The sequence below is a fragment of the Diplodia corticola genome (assembly GCF_001883845.1).
Source record: "Diplodia corticola strain CBS 112549 chromosome Unknown scaffold35, whole genome shotgun sequence".
Taxonomy (NCBI): Eukaryota; Fungi; Ascomycota; class Dothideomycetes; order Botryosphaeriales; family Botryosphaeriaceae; genus Diplodia; species Diplodia corticola.
The window spans coordinates 10,800-31,845 of NW_017971514.1; the positions used below are offsets into that span (position 1 = coordinate 10,800).

Genomic DNA, 21,046 nt, shown 5'->3' on the forward strand with positions numbered 1-21,046 from the left:
CTGTGCCAACTCCAGCTACCCGGCCTTCCCCCTTCCTTCTCTTCTGTCGAGTCGGCCCATTTACGCCCCACGTCTAGACTTCCACTCAGCGGGCACTCGCGTCACTGCGCATCAGGTGTCGTTCGCCTTGCTCCAATGTCATGACTGCCCAAGTGTAGCAGGGCGCAGAGTGCGACCCTGCATATACGTCACCTATTTTGCGTTGGGTATCGAGCCTATACCGTTCTACTCACCGAAAACTGCAAACACCTTGCGCCTCGCTGTGCGGTCGGCTCGTCGTCAGGAAGTGCCAGGAGAGTCTTGTGATGACTCAAAGGCCGCAGAACATGGGTGACAGTTGAGTAGCTGGGTCCAGACCGTACGTCCATCATACGGTAGGTTGGCGCTTTCCTTGGCTTGATACTAGCGTAAAGAGCAGCCATGAGCATCCTATTCTCGACCCGAGCATATCCACGACAGCCTCGCAGTCCAATGCGGAACAATGGCATGGCGCAGTCGACCAATCGCACTCGCCAATGCTTTGTAACGTACGACTCGGCCGCTATTATTATATTTTCCACAATAACTTCGCAAAGCAGTCACTATCTCCATGTGCAGTCCGTAGGCTCGGATGCTCAGGTCTGGCCCTTCGCAGATCCGGCCTCTCCCAGCCCGAGATTTGCCCCGCCAACACGATAAATAAAGAATGATCAACACCAAGACTCAATCTTTCTGCCCGTCAACTCGTTGCCCGTGTCATTGAGGATGGCGATTGCCACCGACGCACGGATGGCCAGTGTACCCACATCTTTGGGTCCGTCAACGCTCCGACCTTTCACTACCAAACTCTCTTTCGCTTCTCTGACCACCGGCGCAGCCATCCCAAACAACAAGGAGAAGAGGGAAAAAAAAAAGCGTATGCGCCAAAGACGGAACCCTCCGAACAGGCGAGCAGAAAGCGGAGGAGGAAAACCCAAACAGTGAAACGCCACTGACGGAAGGTCACTTGATCCGTCTCTCGAACGAGGACCCCATTCCTGCCCAACCGGTGGGGAACGGGTTGTTGCATTTAGCTCCGCCGATCGCCGACAAGCAAAGTTTCCGCTTCGGGTTACGTAACCCAGCCTGGTGCGGGGATGTGGTGGGAACCGCTGATCCTGCGAAGCGTTCTAGAAGAACATCGCAGCATCATACGTAGTAGTACGGCTATGCGGTTGCCATTGCGCACTGCCATGGACTGCGCAGCCGCAGGCCCCGGGCACGGAGCAGAAACGAACGTTTCAAGCTTTCTTCTCACCAACGCCGGGTGCGGTGGGTGATCGTGTGTCTGCCTCCTGTTCTTCTCTTCTCGTCGCACGGGCCTTGGGTTTCTTCATTCCGCTCTGCTTGGCTTCATTCCGTCGAGGGTGATCGTTGCAAGTCGACGGTGGAGCAGGGCGCATGGACGGGGATGCCTGGTCGAGATCGGAAGTGACAGGAGTTCGCGTCCGAACCATTACCGGGTACGGACTGGGTGGGTGGTCGATGCTTCTTTTTAGGCCCGCCCCTAACTATGTGACTAGACTCTCCATTCCTATTCCCGGTAGGGAGCCTGATGACCGACGTAAGGGGACGAAGGATGCAAACCGCCATCCACCATCCACCATCCACCATCGGTCCGAGCGCCATGGGATAGCCACGAGAAGCAGGTGTGGCTTCATCGCCCGATCTCTCGGGTAGTGTGGCGTCGGCGTCTCAGGATATGCTTGTGCCAGCCTTACAGTCCCCCAATTATGCCTCGTGACCTTCTTGTTTTGTTTTGGCTAGCTCGGCGCTGAGGGACTCGGAAGAGGGATATTCTTTTCCTGTAAAAGGAGCTATCTCTTGAGCTTGCAATAATCCCCGTAACATGCCCAGGCAGAATTGCGTTAGTGGAGCCACAGAAATGGAAGTCCCTTTCCTTCCAACCGTCACCGCTTACCATCACTCAGTGACCGGTAGTCCTAGTTCACACGGAGATAGTTACAACAAACAAGATAACCATAGCTCCCATGCTCATATCCTTCCGCTGCTCCGGACTCTTCCCGTTCCAGATTCTCCCGGCCCGGGAAGATGCCTGCAGCTCGCAAGATGCTTCCAGTGGCTGTGGTTATTCCCGCCCGCTGCAAGGCCTCCACAGAGCGTCGATCCAGACGCCTTGAAGAAGGCCAATGAGACGGCGTGAGAGGGCTGCGAGTCATCGGCACGGGCGGACGCGCGTATCATGCAGGGTATGCTGAGGTGCATGAACGGCGTCTTCAACCACGCAGTGGAAGGTTTAGTATGTACAACATCATACGTGCCGGACCCCCTGCGGTTGGTGACCATCCGGGAAACATGGACCTCGGAACGCTACCGTAGTGTTCCTCCCTAGATAGGTAGTGTGTTAGAACAATGGCAATTGGGTTTGGCTTGCTTCATCCCCACCGACGACACTTGGAGAGCTTTTGTCTTAACTAGAGTCTTTATAAGTATCGCCGCGTCCTTGATGTAGAAGAAAATACAATTTTTCGTAGGAAATGTGACAAGCTTCTCCTGTGAGCTGCTTTATGAAAGGAGCGATTCATGTAGCTAGGACTAAGCATTTGCCGGTGGTCTCATTGTTTAACCGTCATCGCTCTATCATTTTTGACATTTCCATCGGTTCACTTCTCACTCTCATCACAAGAGAGATATTCAGGTAATCATATCCAACCGCTCTATTCTCTAATAGCTATGCAAATGGTTGTGTTAGTTCGACGCAGTCATTGACGTTGCGTATCTTTCCTGTAGAAGGCTTCAACATAATTTTAGAACTGTCGGTTTAGTAGCGATATAGTCGCTTTTCTACTGGTGATGTGACAAACCTTTCAAATGGGAAGTGGCTTCAGACTATACGGCTGCGGCTTCGTTTCAATATCAAGGTGGTATCGGTCATCACCGACGACGGCACTCAGTCCAGTATTTCGCAGAGAGCTACGAGCTTTGCTAGAGACGTTCTCAATGAAAACTTTCGAGAAATCAGGAAATGTGCCACAATAGTTGGTAAGCAACCGTGCTTATCGGGAGACTTCCGGAAATATCCTACACTCCATGGTTGATAGAGAGGAGAGATGCAGCTCAGGTTTGGAGTGTGCTGACCGCGACACAGCATATGCCAGTACTTTGATTGTCACTGTCCATCAAAGGCAGCCAACAAAGTAGCTCACCCCAATAGACCAAAATTGGACGAGGCTAGTTTTGTAAGTCTAGAGTACGCTGTGGCAACGAATGAAGCAATAGTATCCTTCGACGTTTATCATTTTACAATTGCTCGAAGGTGTACACTGCCACTTCAAGCGGACGACATCGTATGATGGGGGCCAAGTGCATTGGCTATTAGTGCTGCGAAAGCATTTATGACATGAGCGCCGGAGATGTGGCATCAACGATTTTGATTCTGATCACGGAAGATCAGATGAGTATGCTGATCACCGCGAAATGGACCGCTTACGAGGCGAGACTTGATAGCACTAGTAAATCCTGGGAACAGTAGTATTGAAATGCGATCCTTATCCGGTCATGACAGACGCAGCGAGCTGTAGAGGATTGAGGTTGCCTGTATCTATCTTGTAAGCTTTTAGGTAGTGGAATCCCTCGTCTGACTACACAATTGTGGTCGTTGAAATCTCGCATCTACATCCAGGCACTTGCTTCAACCACCTACGTCGGAAGAAGGTAGCATCTTGTGTAGGGCGGAAGGATCAAACCTGACATTGGACATCCTCGGACTGCTCGAAGTTTTTAAAGCTCACAGAATCCCCGGCCAAAGGATGCATGAAGTTCCCGCTGGTGTGCATTTTGTAGATAGTAAAATTTTGATCCGAACCTACTGTGACCGTCCGGATACTTCCAATCCCATATGTTACAATTCAATCGGCTGCAATGATTGTTCCCTCCCCCGAAGTCGAGGCCTGGTAGTTCCATGGGTGCTCTGAAGACAACGGTAAAGCGATTTGAAGAGTGGTCCTCTCTCGTTCATCCACCTCGCGCACAAATGTGTGCATACAGTGTTTTTTCCTCGGACTTCAAACTCTATGCCTCAGCGCTCTTGTCCTCGACGCTTTTGTCCTCGACACTCTTGGCCTCTACACTCTTGGCCTATGCTACATTCGCGGCCTCTGCCTCCTCCGTAGTCCTGACGGTCAACTCGGTGATCCTTAACTCGGTGTACCTGTGCTTGCTCTTCGCATGCCTGACATGCCTTCTTCTCCTCTTGGTCTTCTCCTTCACCCGCATCGGCTCGCTCTCCACGCCCACGACCACGGCCCTGCACACGAACAGCCTGTCATCCAAGTAATTCATGATGGTGCCGGGGCGTTCGCGCGTGCCCTTGACCGGGGCGGGGGCGCGCAGGGTGAAGTCCCTGCTTCCGAGGAGCGTGGCGCGGTTGAGGCGGAGCACGTCGCCGAGCTGCACGCCGTGCATGAGGAACGGCAGGCGCAAGGTGTCGCCGGCCGTCAGGAGATAGGGCCTCGCGTGGATGTGGGCGGAGATGTAGTGCGGCTTCTGGGCCTGCAGCAGCGGCAACAGCTCCTTGACCGAGTCGGAAAGAGGCGTGGTGCCCTGCGAGGGCGCTTCGGCGGACGGAGAGGGCAGCGGCGCGGAGGCGGACGAGGGCGCGGAGGCGGAGGGGGCCGATGCGGCTTCGGTTGGTCTTCTCGCGGGCTCGGAGGTCTTGTGCACGCCGGATCGGATGAGCTCGTCGGGGACGTTGCCGGGCTCGAGGGTGTTGGAGACGGTGGAGAGAGGGCGTGCGCGCACGGGCAGGATGCGGGCGGCGGGCATGAGGGCATTGGCGCCCTGGACGGAGAGCCGTGCTATCGAGCGAGACAGCATTGTGAGGAGCGAGGCCCGCGGAGCGTGGACGGACAGCAATTGCACGCTGGAGTTGGGCGACTGCTGCGGAAGTTGTGCTGCATCGGCGGGCGCGGGCGTGGTCGGCCGCGCTGTTTTTCCAGCCGCCAAGCAGCCGCCAAGCCGGGCCCGTGCGTATCCGCCGCGCGACTGCACACCTCTAGAAGTCTACCTAATTGGGTGTTGGCCAAGGGGAAGAAAGACATTCCTATCAGTGGGCATAGCCGAATAAACGTCAAAGGGCCACTACCAGATAGAGTCGAAGGGAAAATTCTGCCCAATGTTCCCTCGCACCGTTGGCGATCACGGTTGCTTCTTGTGAGCTTCGGACTCGTCACTAGAATGTTCACCAAAAAGCATTTCGAAATGGCTTTTCTTATGATACTCTTAGCTTGATCTCTACACAGGCACGCTGTGTTTTGAATCTCCCTGCACTAAATCTTCATTCGCCCAAATCAAGGATAGAAAACCTCCCATGTCCCCCGAAAGACAGGATGTCAAAAAAAAAAAAGCAAACACGTCCTGATACTTTCCCTTTCGCTCAATCTGCATTTCCAAACGCCGTTCCATGCATAGAATATAAAGGCTCGAAAAGGTCCGGACATAACATGCCTCCCATATTACGGCAAAAGATATTCGTAGTATAATGACTTGAAGCTCACAGAGCATCCTCCATCTCCTCGTCGCCTTCGTCGTCATCTTCACCCATCTCCGGTTCGGGCGCCATCTCTTCCTTGACATCCGTCTCGTCCAAGTTGACAAGGTAGTTGCTTTCCTCAGCGTCCCTGTTGAGCATCCACGTGTTGGCGAATTGGCCAGTGCGGACGAGGGTGGCCACCTTGGAAAGCGTTTCGCGGAGGTAGGCTTCGGGTTGTTGGGTGCGCTCTTTGAGCGCCTTAATAGGCCAGTACTTGTACTCTTGGAAGAGCTTGAGCAGCATATCCAGCAGCTGGTTCTGCGGGATACGGGCAAACTTGTTGTCCTGGGTTTTTGGCTTCGCCCTGGCTGCCTGGATGTCGATAGTGGGGTTGCCAGCCGGGGTAGTGCCACCGATGAGGCGCGTGAACTCGTGCAGGTTGTTCTCGAGCACCAAGCGGTTGGACGCCTGCTGCGTCTTCTTGTTCTCGCGCAAACGGAAGCGCGCCAGCTCGGCATTATCAACAGGAACGCAGTTGACGTCGAGAGCAGACCGGGCCACGAGGGTTGTATGCTTGGGAATCGGCTGCTTCCTTCCGTTTCGGCCGCCTCGGTTCCACCACTTGTCTACCCTGCCGTCTTTAACGCCGCCTCCCTGGCCGGCAAAACTGCCCTGCTGGCCCTGGCGGGGCCGCTTGTAGGCGTTGGGGTTGTATCCTTCCAGATCCTTCTCGGAAAAGACATACTCGTTGATCGGGTTCGGGTTGGTGACGTTGAGCCTGTACTCCTTGGGGTAGTCGGCAAAATCACCCACAGTCTGGCGCAGTTGGAGCTTCCTCTGCGCACGCCACACATGTCAGCGGAATGCCAGCGTAGGGAGTCCAAGACGTGTCGCAGCGCACCTTGGTGTCGTTGCCCTCCTGCCACTCCAGAATGCGACCAATCTCAATCTCGTCGTCGTCCTCGGCCTTGGACAGGACCTCCCACAACCATTTGGGCACGCGCGTCAACCACACCTGGCGGTCGCCAAAGTCGGTCGGGATATTGAGCTCGCCGGTGTCCTCGTACATGTCGTCGATGTCGGCGAAGCCAGGGCCGCCGGGCGACTTGGTGTCCGGGTCGGGCTTGATCTGAGCATCAACCTCCATCTTGACTCCGTTCATGGCGCTGGCAAGCGCAGCGCGGTCAAATGGACGGGTTGCCAAGGGTCTCGGGGCTCCTGCGGAAGCGACGGGGGCGTGGTGGGCGGGCGCGGGTGTGGGGAGACGGGGCGGGCGCAAGGCGTGGACAATGGGCGAGGTGGTTGTAGTAGTTGCGGAGGCGGAAGACAAGCGCAGCCTGCAAGCAGCGTCACGGCGTCTCCGTCATGCCCAGCCGCGACGCGAGCTCGGCGCCTGTGCCGCGCCCGCGCCTGCCTTGTACTACGGCTCTTATCGCCGATAAGCTCCCGCCGCCTCCCACTGCGACCACCTTCTCGGAGCTTTGTGCTGCTGCCTCCAGTCTGAGCTCCGCCTGCAACCGCCCCCGCCTCTTCTCCGTGCCAACGTCCAGTCTCGAAAACACTACCATGAATCCCGATACGCTTGCCCCTGCCGACGTCACCACAGCTCTGCAGGAGCTCGAGGCGTCGCCCGTCGCGTCCAAGACCACCGGCTACGACGAGCTGCTCACCAACATCATCGATACCTCGACCCCCGATACTCTCGCCCCGAACCTCGTGGCATACGTCGAGTCGCTTTTGGGAGACACTAATGGCATTGTAACATCACGCCGACTGCTTGCATCTTTCGTCTCACGCTTCCGCGACATCGCAAATGCCGACGTCAAGGTCGAGGTGGGCACGCGCGCATTGGCTCTGCTGGCACCCAAGGTCGTGTCGTACGAGGAGCAGGATACTGCCGTCAAAGAAATCCTAGCGGATGCCTACCAGGAAAACGACGACTTTATTGCATCCGCCAAGATCCTCCAGACCATTCCGCTCGACTCGTCCCAGCGCACCATCTCCGCCGACGACAAGGCCGCCGTGTGGATCCGCATCGTGCGCTGCTATCTGGAGGAAGACGACCCGACGTCCGCCACGACATATCTCAACCGCGTGAAGAACGTTCTGCACGACGTCACGGACAAGACCACCAAGCTCCAATTCCAGCTGTCTCAAGCCCGCATCCACGACTCGCAGCGGAACTTTCTGGATGCCAGCGCAGCCTACCACCAAATCAGCAACGAGCTCATCATCGACGAGGAGGAGCGTCTCCACAGCCTTTCTGCCGCCATCGTCTGCGCTGTCCTTGCCCCCGCCGGTCCCCAGCGCTCGCGCACCCTCGCCCGCCTCTACAAGGACGACCGCGCCTCGCAGGTGGACCAGTATGCCATCCTCGAGAAGATCTTCCTGGACCGGCTCCTCATCCCGGCCGAAGTCGAGGCGTTCGCGGCCAAGCTCCAACCGCACCAGCTTGCCAAGACGTCGGACGGCAGCACAGTGCTCGACAAGGCCGTGCTCGAGCACAACCTGCTTGCGGCCTCGCGCTTGTACAGCAACATCGGCATCGACCAGCTGGCCGAGCTGCTCAACGTCGACGCCGAGCGCGCCGAGGCTTACGCCGCGCAGATGATCGAGCAGGGCCGCCTGGCTGGCTACATCGATCAGATCGCCCGTTACATCTACTTCGAGGGCGGCGAGGGCTCCGGCCAGCGCAAGACCGGCCACCTCGAGCGCGTCGTCGGCGGCGAGCTGCGCAAGTGGGATGACAACGTCAGGAGCTTGGCCGAGGAAGTCGAGCGCGTAACGACCATGGTTCAGAGCCAGCATCCCGAGTTCTATGCGAAGACAATGGTGGTCTGATGAACAGAGAAGGTGGCCATCTAAAAAGGGAAATGGGCCATGTTGTCCGATGAACCCAAAAAAGAAATACAAGTAATGACGGGTACTGGTACTTACGGGGGATCTTGGCTGTGCTTTCCATAGCGCTTGGCGTTTTTATTATTTTTTATTAGAGATATCTCAGTGCATAACGGGAAATTTCGCCGTAGAGTTAAGAGGAGGTTGTGGCACAGAGGAGATAGGCCTATCTGCTGCACCGGGAAAGTTCCGCGTGCTAGAAGGTATGATCCTATGGAAAATTTTAAATATTTTACAACCTTTTGATATTGGCGTTGAGTTCGACCGACAGGCATGGCGAAGTCGCGGATCAAGAAGCACGCCAAGTTGCAAGTGCACCAATAACCCGTTAAGTACCATGATGTAGGGTGATGGTGTCCAGCTATGCGTTTGAAATGTGCCAGCGGGTGAGTGCACACAACCACGACAGGACGTTGTTCCTGCTTGGAGTGTGCGGGCGCGGTCCGCGCACTGGTCATCATGCAAAGGGTGGCCGACAGCAGCCCCCCACCCTCCACTACCGGTGTGGAGAGAGTTGACACGGCTCTGGCTGGCCGCAGTGCCGAAACCGTCAGTAGTCTGGCGGCAACAAAGGGTGCCGTGCTCAAGACCCTGTGCTGATCTACGCGGCCGAAGTGCCATCGTCGGGTGTGGGTCATCGCGTCAACAGCCCTGTTCCCCGCAACACGGGCATCCAGTAGGAGCAAGGGTAAATGTCAGACTGTGAAGTTGAGACGAGGTGTAGTCGCTTAGAGTTGCACAGCATGGATCGGGAAAGTTGAAAAGCCCTTTCTTTATTGGAGGCTCGATATCCAGAACCATCGTGATCGGTGCGTCCCTGCTGAGGTTTCAACGTATGATCACTGTTACAGAACTGACAAGACCCAACTTGCAGGAAGAAGTATCCCGTGATCTCTGTAAAGGTCATCTCACCCTGCACTCGGTCCCGGACCCGCAGCGGGAGAGGCTGAGGCCGCCAAACGAAAACGAACCAGGTCGAGCAAGATCTTTCGAAGCTGTAAGACATGTCATTGCCCGCTAACGCGGATTTCGCACTGCTGCTGGCGCGCCTGATGCGCGACCTGCACACCCTACCGAGCACGAGAGGAACGAGGACGTGCTACTATCTCGAGAAGCTGCAGTAACTGGACGAAGAGCAAGACGCCCGCCGCCGGCTTCTTACGCACCAAGAGGATAGCGCCGACGCAAAGCCATCCCGTCCGCGCCGAATCAACCGCCCTCGCGAGGCTCGCGGGATTGCTCGTTGCGCCAGTTGACCGGTTGCGGAATTTGGGGTTTGCTCGTTCCCATCGGCGGAATAAGGCGGTGATCTCAAGTGCATTTTAGCATTTGCCATCTCCACATTCAAAGAAGCAGAAAGGTCGAATGAAACGGTGATTGAGAATAAAAAAAAAAGTTCATGGGTGTCTGTGGGCAGTAGAGTGCTTTGGATGTACATATCTTCGTAGGAGGGAGGAAAGTGGCCAGAATGCACTGTCAGGAATGCCAGCATACGAGTACAATGACCAAGAAACGATGAAGCCAACCTTAGCGGCAAGAAGAAGACAGCGATATTCAACGCCTTCCCAGCTCCTTCTTGCAGAATTCCCCAAAACTCAGTCATCATCAAGGGACCGAGGAGAAAACGAACACAAAGATGTCCGCCCAGCATTTCGAAACATCACGTGTTCATGGGCTACCTTGCCTTCTTTCTAAAGTACATTTCTAATACACACTGCGCTCGCCAGGTCAATCGCAGAGAACTTTGGGGAGGATGGCGGTAACGACGCCTACCGAATTTCGCCAATGATGGCAGCGGCCTCCTTGTACATCTTGAGCATCTTCTCGCACTTCTCACGTTCCGACTTGATGGCGTCGTCCTCGTACAAAAGCTCCTCAAACAGGGACTCCTTGTAGAGTTCGCTGACCAGCCTGTTTTGGATCGAGTCCTTGGAGAAGTTGACCAAAAGATGCATGACAGCCTTCGGCACTTGGTCGGCAATGGTCTCGCGAACGATGTTGAAGTAGGACGAGATAAGACGTTGAATGAGCTCCGTTTCCAACGCTTCGCGCTCGGTAAGCGCAGGAGGCTCCGGTTCTCCAGGCTATTCCATGTCAGTAACAAGCCTCCAACGCCAGAGGTGTGTCAACTTACGAATGGGCTGTCATAATCATTCCGGGGGAACGTAGGTTCGGGTTCGTCTTGGCTAACATCAAAGATGGGAGGGCGCTCGACTGTGTGGTTGTCGCCTCTCCTAAAGCTTCCAGCAAAGCTGGGTTCTTGGCTCTGCATAACGTGCCTGCTGCCGGGACGCGTGTCCAGCATAGGGTTCGGTGGAGTGTTCGGCATGGGCAAACCGCCCTCCTTACCGAAGAAGTAGTTCAAGAAGCTATCCTTGGTGGACCCAGGTTGCTGGAACCTAGGCGGCGAGGCTCCACGAGCACCATTCAGTGCGCTTGCAATTCCGGAGGGAGTAGCGCGCCCAACAGCCGGAGACATGCTCCTGCTGTTCTTGCTGGAGTGGCCGCGGATGGTCAGATTGGCGGCTTTTTCCCCAGGGGCTTCTGTCTCATCCTGTTGGTCTTCCGGCGTTTCCGTCCCGTTGACGCCATTCAGCTCCCTCAAGCGCTTCTTTTCTCTCTTCTTCTTTTCCTCTAATACGGCCATCTTCCTCTCCTTCTCCTGCTTGTCTTGAATGACAGAGGACATAGCAGCAGCCGCGCCAAGGAAGTTGGGGTGGTTGGTGTTAATGTACGCGCGCTGAATCGAGATGAGAGATTCCACATAGGTAGAGGAGGGGCCGAGTCTTTCACGCAGCAGATCGGAAACTACTTCGATCAACTTAGCCTGAAGGCGCGGGTAACGGCTGAGCTCGTTGGAGCCGCAAGTGTGGCAGATCTTGATCAGCTCCTCGTAGACGAGCTCAACGCAACGCTGACTCGGAGGCTCAAGAAGCTTGATCTGAGGCCTCACAAGCAGGTCGAAAGCCATCTCTGGCACGAACAGACTGGGCCGAGGACCTGTCGAGTTACGAATCGCAGTCCTGATATCCAGCGTGGACAGGTTCTGGGTGGGATCGATGGTGTCGAGAGAGTTTCCAAAAACCGAGTTGAAGATGTAGTAGATTCTGGCTCCACCGCAAAGCTCCCGGGTGGAGATCTCCGAGGAAGTACCGTCGATGGAAGAGATGAAGGATGAAGCAAAACGCGTCATAAGCTGCAGCACCAGAGAGCCGCGGTGTTCCTTGCCAATGAAGGCAGCATCACCGTAGCTGGCGAGCTCCTGCTGCGTCTGGCCCATCAAGGTGTTGAGACGAGCCTTGATGTCGGGCAGCCGCTCGCGGATATGCGCCATCAGCGTGGTGTTCAAGGTCCTGGCCAGGAACTCAGTACCGCAGCGGTTCGCCATGTTCCTGTACGCCGGGTGCTGCTTGAAAAAGTCGCGCTCGGCCTGCAGAGCGTCGGAGAGAGATTTGTTCTCCTGAATGTCGTACTGCGAGCGATTGACGACACCAATGAAGCCAAGTTTCAGCGGGTACACGCGACCGGAAAGAATGTCGAGCGCATTGGTTCCGTGGTCCATCAAGTCCAGTTTGGTGAGCACGCCGATGGTGCGGCGACCCATGGGATCCACATGGCGCGCGAGCTTGAGCGCTTCAGAATTCACCAGATCGACATTGGCAGGCGACACTGCAAGGACGATGCTGTTCGGCTTCGCAGTGTACTCGGTGATGAGGTTCCTCGTCTGCTTCTCGATATCCGTCGGCTGGTCTCCGATGGGCACCTGTTCTCCCGGTTAGCCAGTTGCCTCTCGGGGCCTCGGGTGCTACAGACCTTGGTCAGACCGGGCAAATCGACAAGAGTCAGACTCAGCACATGGGGCGAGTAGATCTTGAGATTGATGGGCTGGCGATTGATGCCCTTGTTGTTGCCCGCTATTCTTGCCGTCTCATTCTCGATCTCGCGCCTCACTTCGCCGAAGTCGAAGAACTTTCTCCCCGGAATGTGCAGGAACTCGGCCCATTCGTCCTGGCTTGCGACGCTGGCAGGGGTGTGTGGGATGTGGACCTCGTCGCCCTCGGGCTTGTCGCTGTCGCTGGGGATGTTGATGAGCTGGAGCACGAGCGGGCGACGAGTGACGATGCCGCTGCCACGGGGGAGGAAATCTCTGCCAACAATGTTCTCGAGCACCGATGACTTGCCGGAGGACTGCGAGCCGACTACGACCTGGGCGGGGGTTAGCTGGCGGCGGGCACGCGGGGGAGGGCCGGGCCCGACTCACAATCTGCGGCAAGTCCAGGGAATCATTGCCGATGGTGTTGAAGACCAAGTCCTGGAGCTTGTTGACGATCTTGAGCAGGTCCTCTCCCAAAGACATGGTTGCGGGGAGTGCTGGCCAGCAGCCGGCGGGCGTGGCTAGAAGGATGCCGGGCGCTGGGGGGGTTAGACACGGGCGTCGCGCGGGGAGAGGCGCTCGAGGATGATGGAGATGTTTTTGTTCGGGCGCGGGCGGTCAACACGGCGGACTCGGGGGAGCAGCTGGAGAGGGCGGCGGCGTGCAGGCGTCCGGGGCAGATGACGGGCACGGGTGAAGCGAAAGCGGATGAGGAACGTCCGGGTGACGATTTGCCCAGTTTTGCTGTCTAGCCGTTGCGCCTGGCTCAGACCGCTAGTACGAGAAGATGCCATAGGCTGTGTCGGCAGGTTGCGCGACAGGGCCACCGCGCCGCCCGTAGCGCGCCGGGTACGCAAGCGTTGGCAGTGGCGCCGGCTCCAGGTTGTCCAGGCTGTCCAGGCTGTCCGTCCAGGCTGTCCAGCCCGGCCACCGTGCCACCGCCGCTGCAGCCGGAACCGGTACGGCAGCCCGGACAGCCCGGACAGCGCATTGCGCCCGGACGCGTGCACGCGCCGCCGCCTGCCAGCGCCTTTCTTATCACTTCTCAACACTTGACCATCCCTGCGCCTCCTGCACCGGTCTGTTGTGCGCCGCTCTTGCGCCGCTCTTGCGCCGTTCTTGCGCCGCTCCAGCGCCGCCGCCCAGGGTCTTTATACACCCGCCCCTCTGACCGCGTAGGTAAATTGTGGCCGCCGCCTATCGTGGCCGCCATGTTATTACCCCGTTATCAGCGTCGGCCAGACGCGGCCTCCGCCCTGACCGCTTGCCTTATCTAGCGTGTGCGAGGGCAGGTCCGATATAAAGAAAGGGAAAAAAATGTTGAAGCCTCCTTCTTCTCTACACTCATTTCCCTCTGTGCTCTTCTCTCTCCTATCCTGCACGCAGCTCACGCGGCCAAAGCCCCAAGCGCCCAGCTCAACAGGTGACTTCTCCAGCCTCACTCGCCCTTCACGCGGACCACCAAACACATGGCACCCGGCGCTCTCCAGGTCGTTGAGGACATTGTCTTTTCGGAGCCGGCGCCCGAGCAGCGCTGGTCAGAGCCGGTCGCATTCGGCGGCGATGACCAGTGGCTGTTCGATCCCAAAACGAGGCGCTTTGATCTCAGCAGAGGCTCTCAGAGGAAGCTGGCCATTGACGCCGACGACGGCGTTCGTCACCATCGCGGATGCATTATCGACCCGGCCAACACGGTCCTCGTGGTCATTGACATGCAGAACTTCTTCATCCATCCGCTCTTCCACAAGCATGTGGCTGGACTTGCGGCTGTTGAGCCCACTATCAAGGTGATTGAGCGTTGCAGAAGAGAAGGAATCCAGGTGGCCTGGCTCAACTGGGGCCTTGACGAGCATGATCTTCGCATCATGCCCCCGGCGGTCCAGAGAGGCTTCTGCCACACCATCGCAAAGACTCGCGGCTACGGATGGCACACGCGCCTTGGCGTCGACATGGGCGACGGATACGGCCGCTGTCTGTTCAAGGGAACCTGGAACGCCGAACTCTACGAGCCGCTGAAGGCGGTGGTTGCTGGGGACGATCTCTTCTTCGACAAGAACCGCATGAGCGGCATGTGGTCTCCGGACGAGCCTCTTCACCGGTACCTTCGCGAGAGCGGGAAGAAGACGATCCTTTTCGCGGGGGTGAATACCGACCAGTGTGTGTTCGGAACCGTTTCGGACTCGTACTCTTGGGGCTTCGACTGCATTCTGCTTAGCGACTGCACCGGAACGATGACCGGGCCCGAGGCCCAGATGGTCAGCGACTACAACATTGCCACCAACATGGGATTCGTGACGGACAGCAAGTCGTTCTTGGCTGCCGAGAAGCACTGATTGCAACGCCAGCAGACCGCCTTCCACTTTCCCCATGGCCGATCAGCTGCACGGAGGATGGGATTCCATGAGGATTGTCGCTGTTGAAACACGGTGTTGATGCATGGGACGCTATGCGGGCCCGGCAGGGCTGCCAGCGTCCTGCAATGAGCAGGCTTGTGATACAATTGCAAGGTGATATTGGACGTGCAGGAATTCGGCGCAAGGGCTTCTTCTGCTGCAGTTCTATACGCATAGGACTGATTTTCATACATTTGTCGAGATACCACATTAGATTAGCATATTCAATTCAAGACGCGAGCAAAGAAGTCGAGAGCGTGTGCCTGAAGTGCATGGTTCCTGCCTTTCGCGACGTGCATGCGACACGATGACGCAATTTCGCGGGGAGGGAGTGCTTTACACCCCAACACCTTTGCTGCAACGAACACTCGCACTCAAACAGTAACTCATCAACTCGCCCGACGATTCCCACAATGAGGCTTTCCGCCAATCCCGCGAGCACCAGCTCTTTCGTGAGCCTTCTCCTCGGCTTCGTGCTGCTTCAATGGCTCCTTCTCCGTGTCGGTGCTCTGGTGGCACCGGCTGGACAGCACGTCTTAAACAATGCTGCTGCCGCTCCAAAGAGCATCCTGGGTGTTCGTGCTGAGTATGGCTCCTTGTTTGGGTAGGCTAGTCGTGGGGCGGAGGCTTACAGACCTGAACAGGCTCATCAAAGCGGAAATCATCCCGACCGGTCAGCAGCCTAGTCGTGCGAACCATGGATGCTGTTGCGGCTGACAAGCGCCGGATGCAGTGATTGACGACTTCCTCCCCTCTCTGACGGTCAATATCACCTGGCCGTCGGATGAGACTGCTGACCTGGGCAACACCATCAAACCCAAAAGACTGAAGGCAGCACCTTCGATTTACCTGGACGATGAGCCAACCTCTGCTTCTGCCGTGAACCCCTGCAAGTCGAACATGACTTACGTACTCGCAATGACCGACCCGGATGCTCCATCGCGGGACAACCCGGAGTGGGCCGAGTTCTGCCATTGGATCGTTGCCGGTGTTCCCCTAACTTGGTCTGATGCTCCTTGTGCCGACTCGATTTCTGCTAATGGTCACCAAACCGGGTTGAAGGAGGTCATGGAATACTATCCCCCAGGCCCTCCGCCGAAGACATGGAAGCACAGATATGTCTTCATCGTGTTCGCGCCTTCGAACAGCACGAGCCAACCACTGGACTTGACCAAGCCGAAGGATCGCAAGAACTGGGGTACCGGGAAGGAACGGCATGGTGTCAAGCAGTGGGCCAACGAGAATGGTCTCACTCCTGTGGGTAAGTCTGCCTGCGCTACTTCAGATCAGCCTAGTCCATTGGACTAATGTCCGCAGCTGCCAACTTCGTCTACTCTAAAAACAAGAAACAGTGAGGCCACAGCAAAAGTAGCCACTCTCTGGATCTCCTGGTACCGAGATTCGTGAACGAATCATAGCGATGCGTTTAATAAACCCCTGCCCGTTCTTGTGTACTATCACTCAAAGGTGGGAGATAATGGTACTCTTTCAGCACATCCTTAAGCTTTGTACGCAGACATTGCGGACTATCTAAAAAGTATTGGTTAAATTTGTCTCTTAAAGAAAATCCTTGAATAGAACTCACTCGAGCTGATTCAAAATGAGTGAATCATCTTCATGTTAGCTCGCGCGATCCGCCGGCGTGTTCACGGGCCCGTCGGCCTTCTTCCCTCGATAAAGCTTCTGCGTGTACTCGATTAAAACTAGGTAGCCGGACTTCAACTGGCTTTTTTGATTCAGACTCCGAAGCCATTTCCCCGTCTTATGTTCGGGGTTAAAAACACTCGATGAAGCGGATGACCATCTACCGAAGGACCCTTGCTGGTGACGACACCGCGCCGCACGCGCCCAAAGCTTCCGCGACAGCTGCCCCCGCGCCACAACCCAACACGGACCCAACCGACGCAACACCGCCGCCGCCTATAATGACCACATGGCCTTAGCAGCCTTGCAACACCCCCGCCCGACAGCCCGACCGACCCCATCTCCGTTGCACCGACCGCCGTGAGACAGCCCGTCTCATTCGCATCCGTCACAATATACCAGCATACCCAACACGCCAACAGCCTTTACCGGCGGGTAGGGGGAGGAGTGAGAAAGAAGAAAAGGACCAACCAACAAAGGAGAGAGAGATAAGCGATGCCGCCTCCAAACTCGGACGACGCCCTGCTCGCCCGCCTCAACGCCCTCAAGCAGTCCTCGGTCACGTCCCTCTCCACACACCCTCCCTCCTCCGCCGACGAAATCACGCCTGACGCCCTGCGCGAGCTGGGCTTCGACGACAAGCAGCCGGCAGCGACAACGGCCGTTGGAGGAGGAGGAGGAGAAGAAGACCCGATCCTCGACCTCGCGGCGAGGTTCAAGCGGCTGAACGGTGGGAAGGCGGCGGCTTCCGGTCCTACGGCAACAACGACGACGGGAGGCGGTGAGGCGGCCGAGGCGGCGGAGGAGGAAAAATCGCTAGATGAGTTGCTGAAGGAGTTGGGTGGCGAGGGCGAAGGGTGGGGGGTTTCGCGGGAGGATGAGAGGGATGTAGGTGCGTTGGTGAGGGAGGTGCGAAGCGTGCTGCCGGATGTGCCGACGCCGGAACGGGAAGAAGGAAGTCGGAGAGCCCGTGGCAGCGGTGGGCGGGAGGGCGATGTTGATGTGGGTGGTGACAAGGATGATGATGTGGGTGGTGACAAGGATGATGATGATGAGGAGGAGCAGCAAGAGGCGGATCGAGATGCGTTGGACGAGCAAGAGGCGGATGAGTACATCGCGCAGGTGCTCGCGGAACTGGATCTGGAATCAAAGTACGCGGACGGGAAAGAGGGCGAGGAGGGCGAGGGTGCGGGCGAATCTGCTGCTGCTGCTGCTGCTGCTGCTGCTGCTGAACAAGCGGCGGGTGAGGGCCCACCGACTAAGTCTGCTGCGTCCCCTTCGGAGAAGGCGGAAGAGCGCCAGAGAGATGATGATGATGGCGAACCGTCCTTTTCTCTGCCCGCTGCCCCGACTTCTCTCCCGACACCTCCCCCGCCCGCCCAGGATGACTTTGACAAGGCTACGGCTGTAGATGATGCCTTGACTGCTCGGTTCGCGGCGCTGGCCCGCGGCAGCCCTGGTCCTGGTTCTGGTGGGGCGAGTAGCCTGCCTTCTGCGCCATCGTTTGCACCTTCAAAGAAGCCGCCTATCAAGGCGGCGAAGTTCACAGACGAAGAGATTGATAGCTGGTGTATCATCTGCTATGCGAACGCGACGGTACGCTGCCTGGGGTGTGATGGCGATCTGTACTGTCAAGGATGCTGGAATGAAGGGCACCGGGGCGAAAGCGCTGGGTACGAGGAGAGGACGCATCGGGCGGTGCAGTTTGTAAAAGGCGGAGGTTTGAAAAAGGTACCTGTTGGTGCTGGGTGACGGCGGCTTGAATGAAAAGTCATAAGCTCAAAACGTGAATGTGTACCCTGCTTGTTGATCATGTATCCGGTGATAAGAATAGACACCACGCGAGGTACAGTTGATCTAGCGCCTTGAGCGTAGCCAATCGGCAAGTCGCCAGTTTCAAATGGGACAACATAAGTACCGGATCTCAGTAGCGAGCAGACAGCACATACCATTACTCAAGAATAACTAAGATAGACAGATGACAAAGCCTGTTCCCTTGGTGTCAGCTAGCCATCAGCCCCCCCTCGCACCTCCCTCGTCCAGGTCGTAGTTTTGTCAAGAAGCACGCAGACTGAGCGCCCCGATGCAGATGCTCCCATGAAAGAGAAGGGAGAATGACACGCCCAGGAGCATTTTATTTCTCCATTGGGATGTGCTGGGATCCCGGAGTCAAGGCGGGTGCAGCTCCTGTCAAGATACTAGCGCGAAGTACCAGCTAGCGGATCCATGACGGTATGCCGATCTCAACCGGCCTATGACGCGCTGTAGAGCCGCGCACGACATGTCTACTCGTAGCGCCACGCTATGAAAGAGGTCATATTTGACTCTGATGCTGCGACATGACTTTCCATCTACAACGACATTCACGCAATGTCTTCTCGCTACGACGAGCGTTCCCCGCTTCTCCAGAACGGCCACGGAGAAGATCCTGACCACCGAGAGGTAATACTGGAACCATGTACCTTTTCGCCCCCTTGCTTACATTGCTACAGCAGATTCAGTTCTCGAAAAATGATGCAGAGAACCCTCGATCATGGTCGAGAAGGAGGAAGATGGCCAATGTCGCAGTCATTGCCTCGATGGCCAGTAAGCCCATTGCCCGCCGGAGAGTAGAAGCATCCGCTCACCAACATGTGGCAGTCTTGAGTCCACTCGCAAGCTCCATGTTCACTCCAGGGATGAGCCAAATTGCTGAAGGACTCCACACCTCCACCGACACTGTCGTCGGCGCAACAACCGGCTTCGTCGTCATGCTAGGCGTCGGTCCGCTAATCCTGGCGCCGCTTTCCGAGACCTTTGGGCGTCGGAAGTTGTATCTGTGGTGCTTCACCATCTTCACTCTCCTCCAAATACCCACGGCTTTTAGTCCCAACATCGCTGTCATGATCACCCTCCGCACCTTTGCTGGCTTCTTCGGTAGCATCGGCATCGCCAATGGCGGAGGAACAATCAGCGACATGTTCCACCCAGAAGAGCGGGCAGGCGTGTTTGGGTGGTATCTTCTGGGTCCTTTACTTGGACCCACGCTCGGCCCGCTCATTGGAGGCGTCATTGTCCAGAGACTGGGCTGGAGGTGGCTTTTCATCGTCTTAGCCATTCTTTGCGGAGCCAACACGACGTCCGCCTTCTTCTTCCTCCGAGAAACATATGCACCCGTTCTCCTGAGAGGGAAGAAAGAGGAGATGGAGAAGGAAGCGGGATCCGAAGGCACGAGATACTGGTTCGAAGGAGAAGACAATAGGCCAATGTCCACCAAACTCGGCCACTCCTTCTTGCGCCCTCTGCGCATCCTAACCCACCCTGTGGTCTTGACCATGTCCTTATATCAGGCCTTGATATTCAGCACGACTTACAGCTTGTATACCAACTTTCAGGACATCTACGGCGGAGAGTACGGCTTCAGCACCGAGCAGGTCGGGCTTGTGTACCTTGGCCCTGGGGTTGGCTTCGTGTTTGCGGTCCGGCTCTTGGTTCCCAGGATTGACGACGTCTACAAGAGGCTGAAGGCCCGCAACGGCGATGTGGCGAAGCCAGAGTACAGACTCCCACTTGCAAACATAGGATCTGTACTCCTACCGATTTCGTTGTTCTGGTAAGCAAACACGGCCGCTCATGAGCCATGTCATCTGGAGTCTGACGCACCCTTCAGGTTCGCTTGGACCGTCCAATTGCATACCCACTGGTTCGCCACCGTTGCCAGCACCTTTTTCTACGGCGTAGGCCAAGTCATGATCATCAACTGCACGCAAAACTATTACATCGATGCATTCGAGAAGTATGCCGCCTCTGCCATTGCAGCCGGCGCCGTCTTTCGTTCGGTCATTGGCGGAGTGGTGCCCCTGTTCGCCCCCTTGCTGTTCAAGACCGTGGGCTACGGTTGGGGCATCTCAGTCTTCGCACTCATCAGCCTCCTGCTTGCCCCTGCCCCGCTGTTCTTCTACTGGTTTGGAGAGCGCATCCGAGAGTCGTTCGCAGTCGAGCTTTGATTTGACAAGCTTCCATGTCTTCAGAGCGGGCCGCCCCACAACAGCCCAGCCATTAGGGTTGCGGAAGATAAGCAAACACTATATTGTAAACATCGGTAGAGCTAGATAGGCAGATCGCGCCTTTGGAGGACTAAGTGATCAGCTGTCACACGTATGCGTGCGGAGGATCGCCACTGCGTCAATTGAGTCGATCAACGCACGTTAAAGATTATTGAGGAACGGGAGTAGCTTCTGTCCAAATCGTACATGCATCAGGTGGCCGCTTCTTGCATCGGGTCGAGCTGAGCATTTTCACCTGCCGTGGCGCAGGGACATAGCCTTTTGCCCAAGGTACTTGCCGCCCCGATTGCGCAAGCCCCTCGCTGAGTTATGACCGGAAATCGGTCCAGCTGGGCACGTGTGGTTCCGGAAGAGTTGCTCTCTCATCTCCGGTGATGCCAGACGAATGTGCCGACATCGCAATTGCGCGAGATGGAGACAGGAACGCACGAGAAGTTTCATGCGCGACGTAAGGCAAAAGCTGATCCGTCTTAAAAGGGTATATAGCTTGCTAATCGCGGAACTTTTACGTCCGAACAGAACCTCCTCTTCTGTACCCGAGCCTCGTTTGCTACCTCCCCATGCTGGCTGCTGCGGACGGCTGTCGCTTCGCGGTTGCAGTGACTGGCCCCTGCATGTATACGAACAATCTGCGCAGGACAGAGTTCACAGGTCCGCCCTTCGGCCCACATGCATCCTGCCC

At 56.6% G+C, this 21,046-nt stretch overlaps 8 protein-coding genes across 8 annotated transcripts; 5 read left to right on the plus strand and 3 right to left on the minus strand.

Annotated features, from left to right (window-relative positions):
* Positions 1-4,116: 4,116 nt before the first annotated feature.
* Positions 4,117-4,854, minus strand: BKCO1_350002 (aconitate hydratase; the record flags this gene model as incomplete). The annotated part of the gene is made up of 1 exon (XM_020274763.1): positions 4,117-4,854. One exon carries the CDS (start codon positions 4,852-4,854, stop codon positions 4,117-4,119), a length of 738 nt encoding a protein of 245 aa, XP_020129182.1.
* Positions 4,855-5,530: 676 nt separating this feature from the next.
* On the minus strand, positions 5,531-6,671 carry BKCO1_350003 (transcription initiation factor beta subunit; the record flags this gene model as incomplete). The annotated part of the gene is made up of 2 exons (XM_020274774.1): positions 5,531-6,346; positions 6,411-6,671. The coding sequence occupies 2 exons, from the start codon at positions 6,669-6,671 to the stop codon at positions 5,531-5,533; spliced, it is 1,077 nt and encodes a 358-aa protein (XP_020129183.1).
* A 203-nt stretch (positions 6,672-6,874) lies between these two features.
* On the plus strand, positions 6,875-8,350 carry BKCO1_350004 (cop9 signalosome complex subunit 4; the record flags this gene model as incomplete). The annotated part of the gene is made up of 1 exon (XM_020274785.1): positions 6,875-8,350. One exon carries the CDS (start codon positions 6,875-6,877, stop codon positions 8,348-8,350), a length of 1,476 nt encoding a protein of 491 aa, XP_020129180.1.
* A 1,826-nt stretch (positions 8,351-10,176) lies between these two features.
* On the minus strand, positions 10,177-12,764 carry BKCO1_350005 (dynamin central region; the record flags this gene model as incomplete). The annotated part of the gene is made up of 4 exons (XM_020274796.1): positions 10,177-10,491; positions 10,542-12,170; positions 12,221-12,613; positions 12,669-12,764. 4 exons carry the CDS (start codon positions 12,762-12,764, stop codon positions 10,177-10,179), a joined length of 2,433 nt encoding a protein of 810 aa, XP_020129181.1.
* Positions 12,765-13,750: 986 nt separating this feature from the next.
* BKCO1_350006 (isochorismatase hydrolase) lies at positions 13,751-14,614 on the plus strand (the record flags this gene model as incomplete). Its single annotated transcript, XM_020274807.1, has 1 exon — positions 13,751-14,614. One exon carries the CDS (start codon positions 13,751-13,753, stop codon positions 14,612-14,614), a length of 864 nt encoding a protein of 287 aa, XP_020129178.1.
* Positions 14,615-15,087: 473 nt separating this feature from the next.
* Positions 15,088-16,029, plus strand: BKCO1_350007 (phosphatidylethanolamine-binding protein; the record flags this gene model as incomplete). The annotated part of the gene is made up of 4 exons (XM_020274818.1): positions 15,088-15,260; positions 15,319-15,347; positions 15,408-15,935; positions 15,992-16,029. The coding sequence occupies 4 exons, from the start codon at positions 15,088-15,090 to the stop codon at positions 16,027-16,029; spliced, it is 768 nt and encodes a 255-aa protein (XP_020129179.1).
* A 784-nt stretch (positions 16,030-16,813) lies between these two features.
* On the plus strand, positions 16,814-18,070 carry BKCO1_350008 (zinc fyve domain containing protein; the record flags this gene model as incomplete). Its single annotated transcript, XM_020274829.1, has 1 exon — positions 16,814-18,070. One exon carries the CDS (start codon positions 16,814-16,816, stop codon positions 18,068-18,070), a length of 1,257 nt encoding a protein of 418 aa, XP_020129176.1.
* A 618-nt stretch (positions 18,071-18,688) lies between these two features.
* BKCO1_350009 (mfs general substrate transporter) lies at positions 18,689-20,304 on the plus strand (the record flags this gene model as incomplete). Its single annotated transcript, XM_020274840.1, has 4 exons — positions 18,689-18,760; positions 18,811-18,904; positions 18,959-19,910; positions 19,968-20,304. 4 exons carry the CDS (start codon positions 18,689-18,691, stop codon positions 20,302-20,304), a joined length of 1,455 nt encoding a protein of 484 aa, XP_020129177.1.
* Positions 20,305-21,046: the final 742 nt, after the last annotated feature.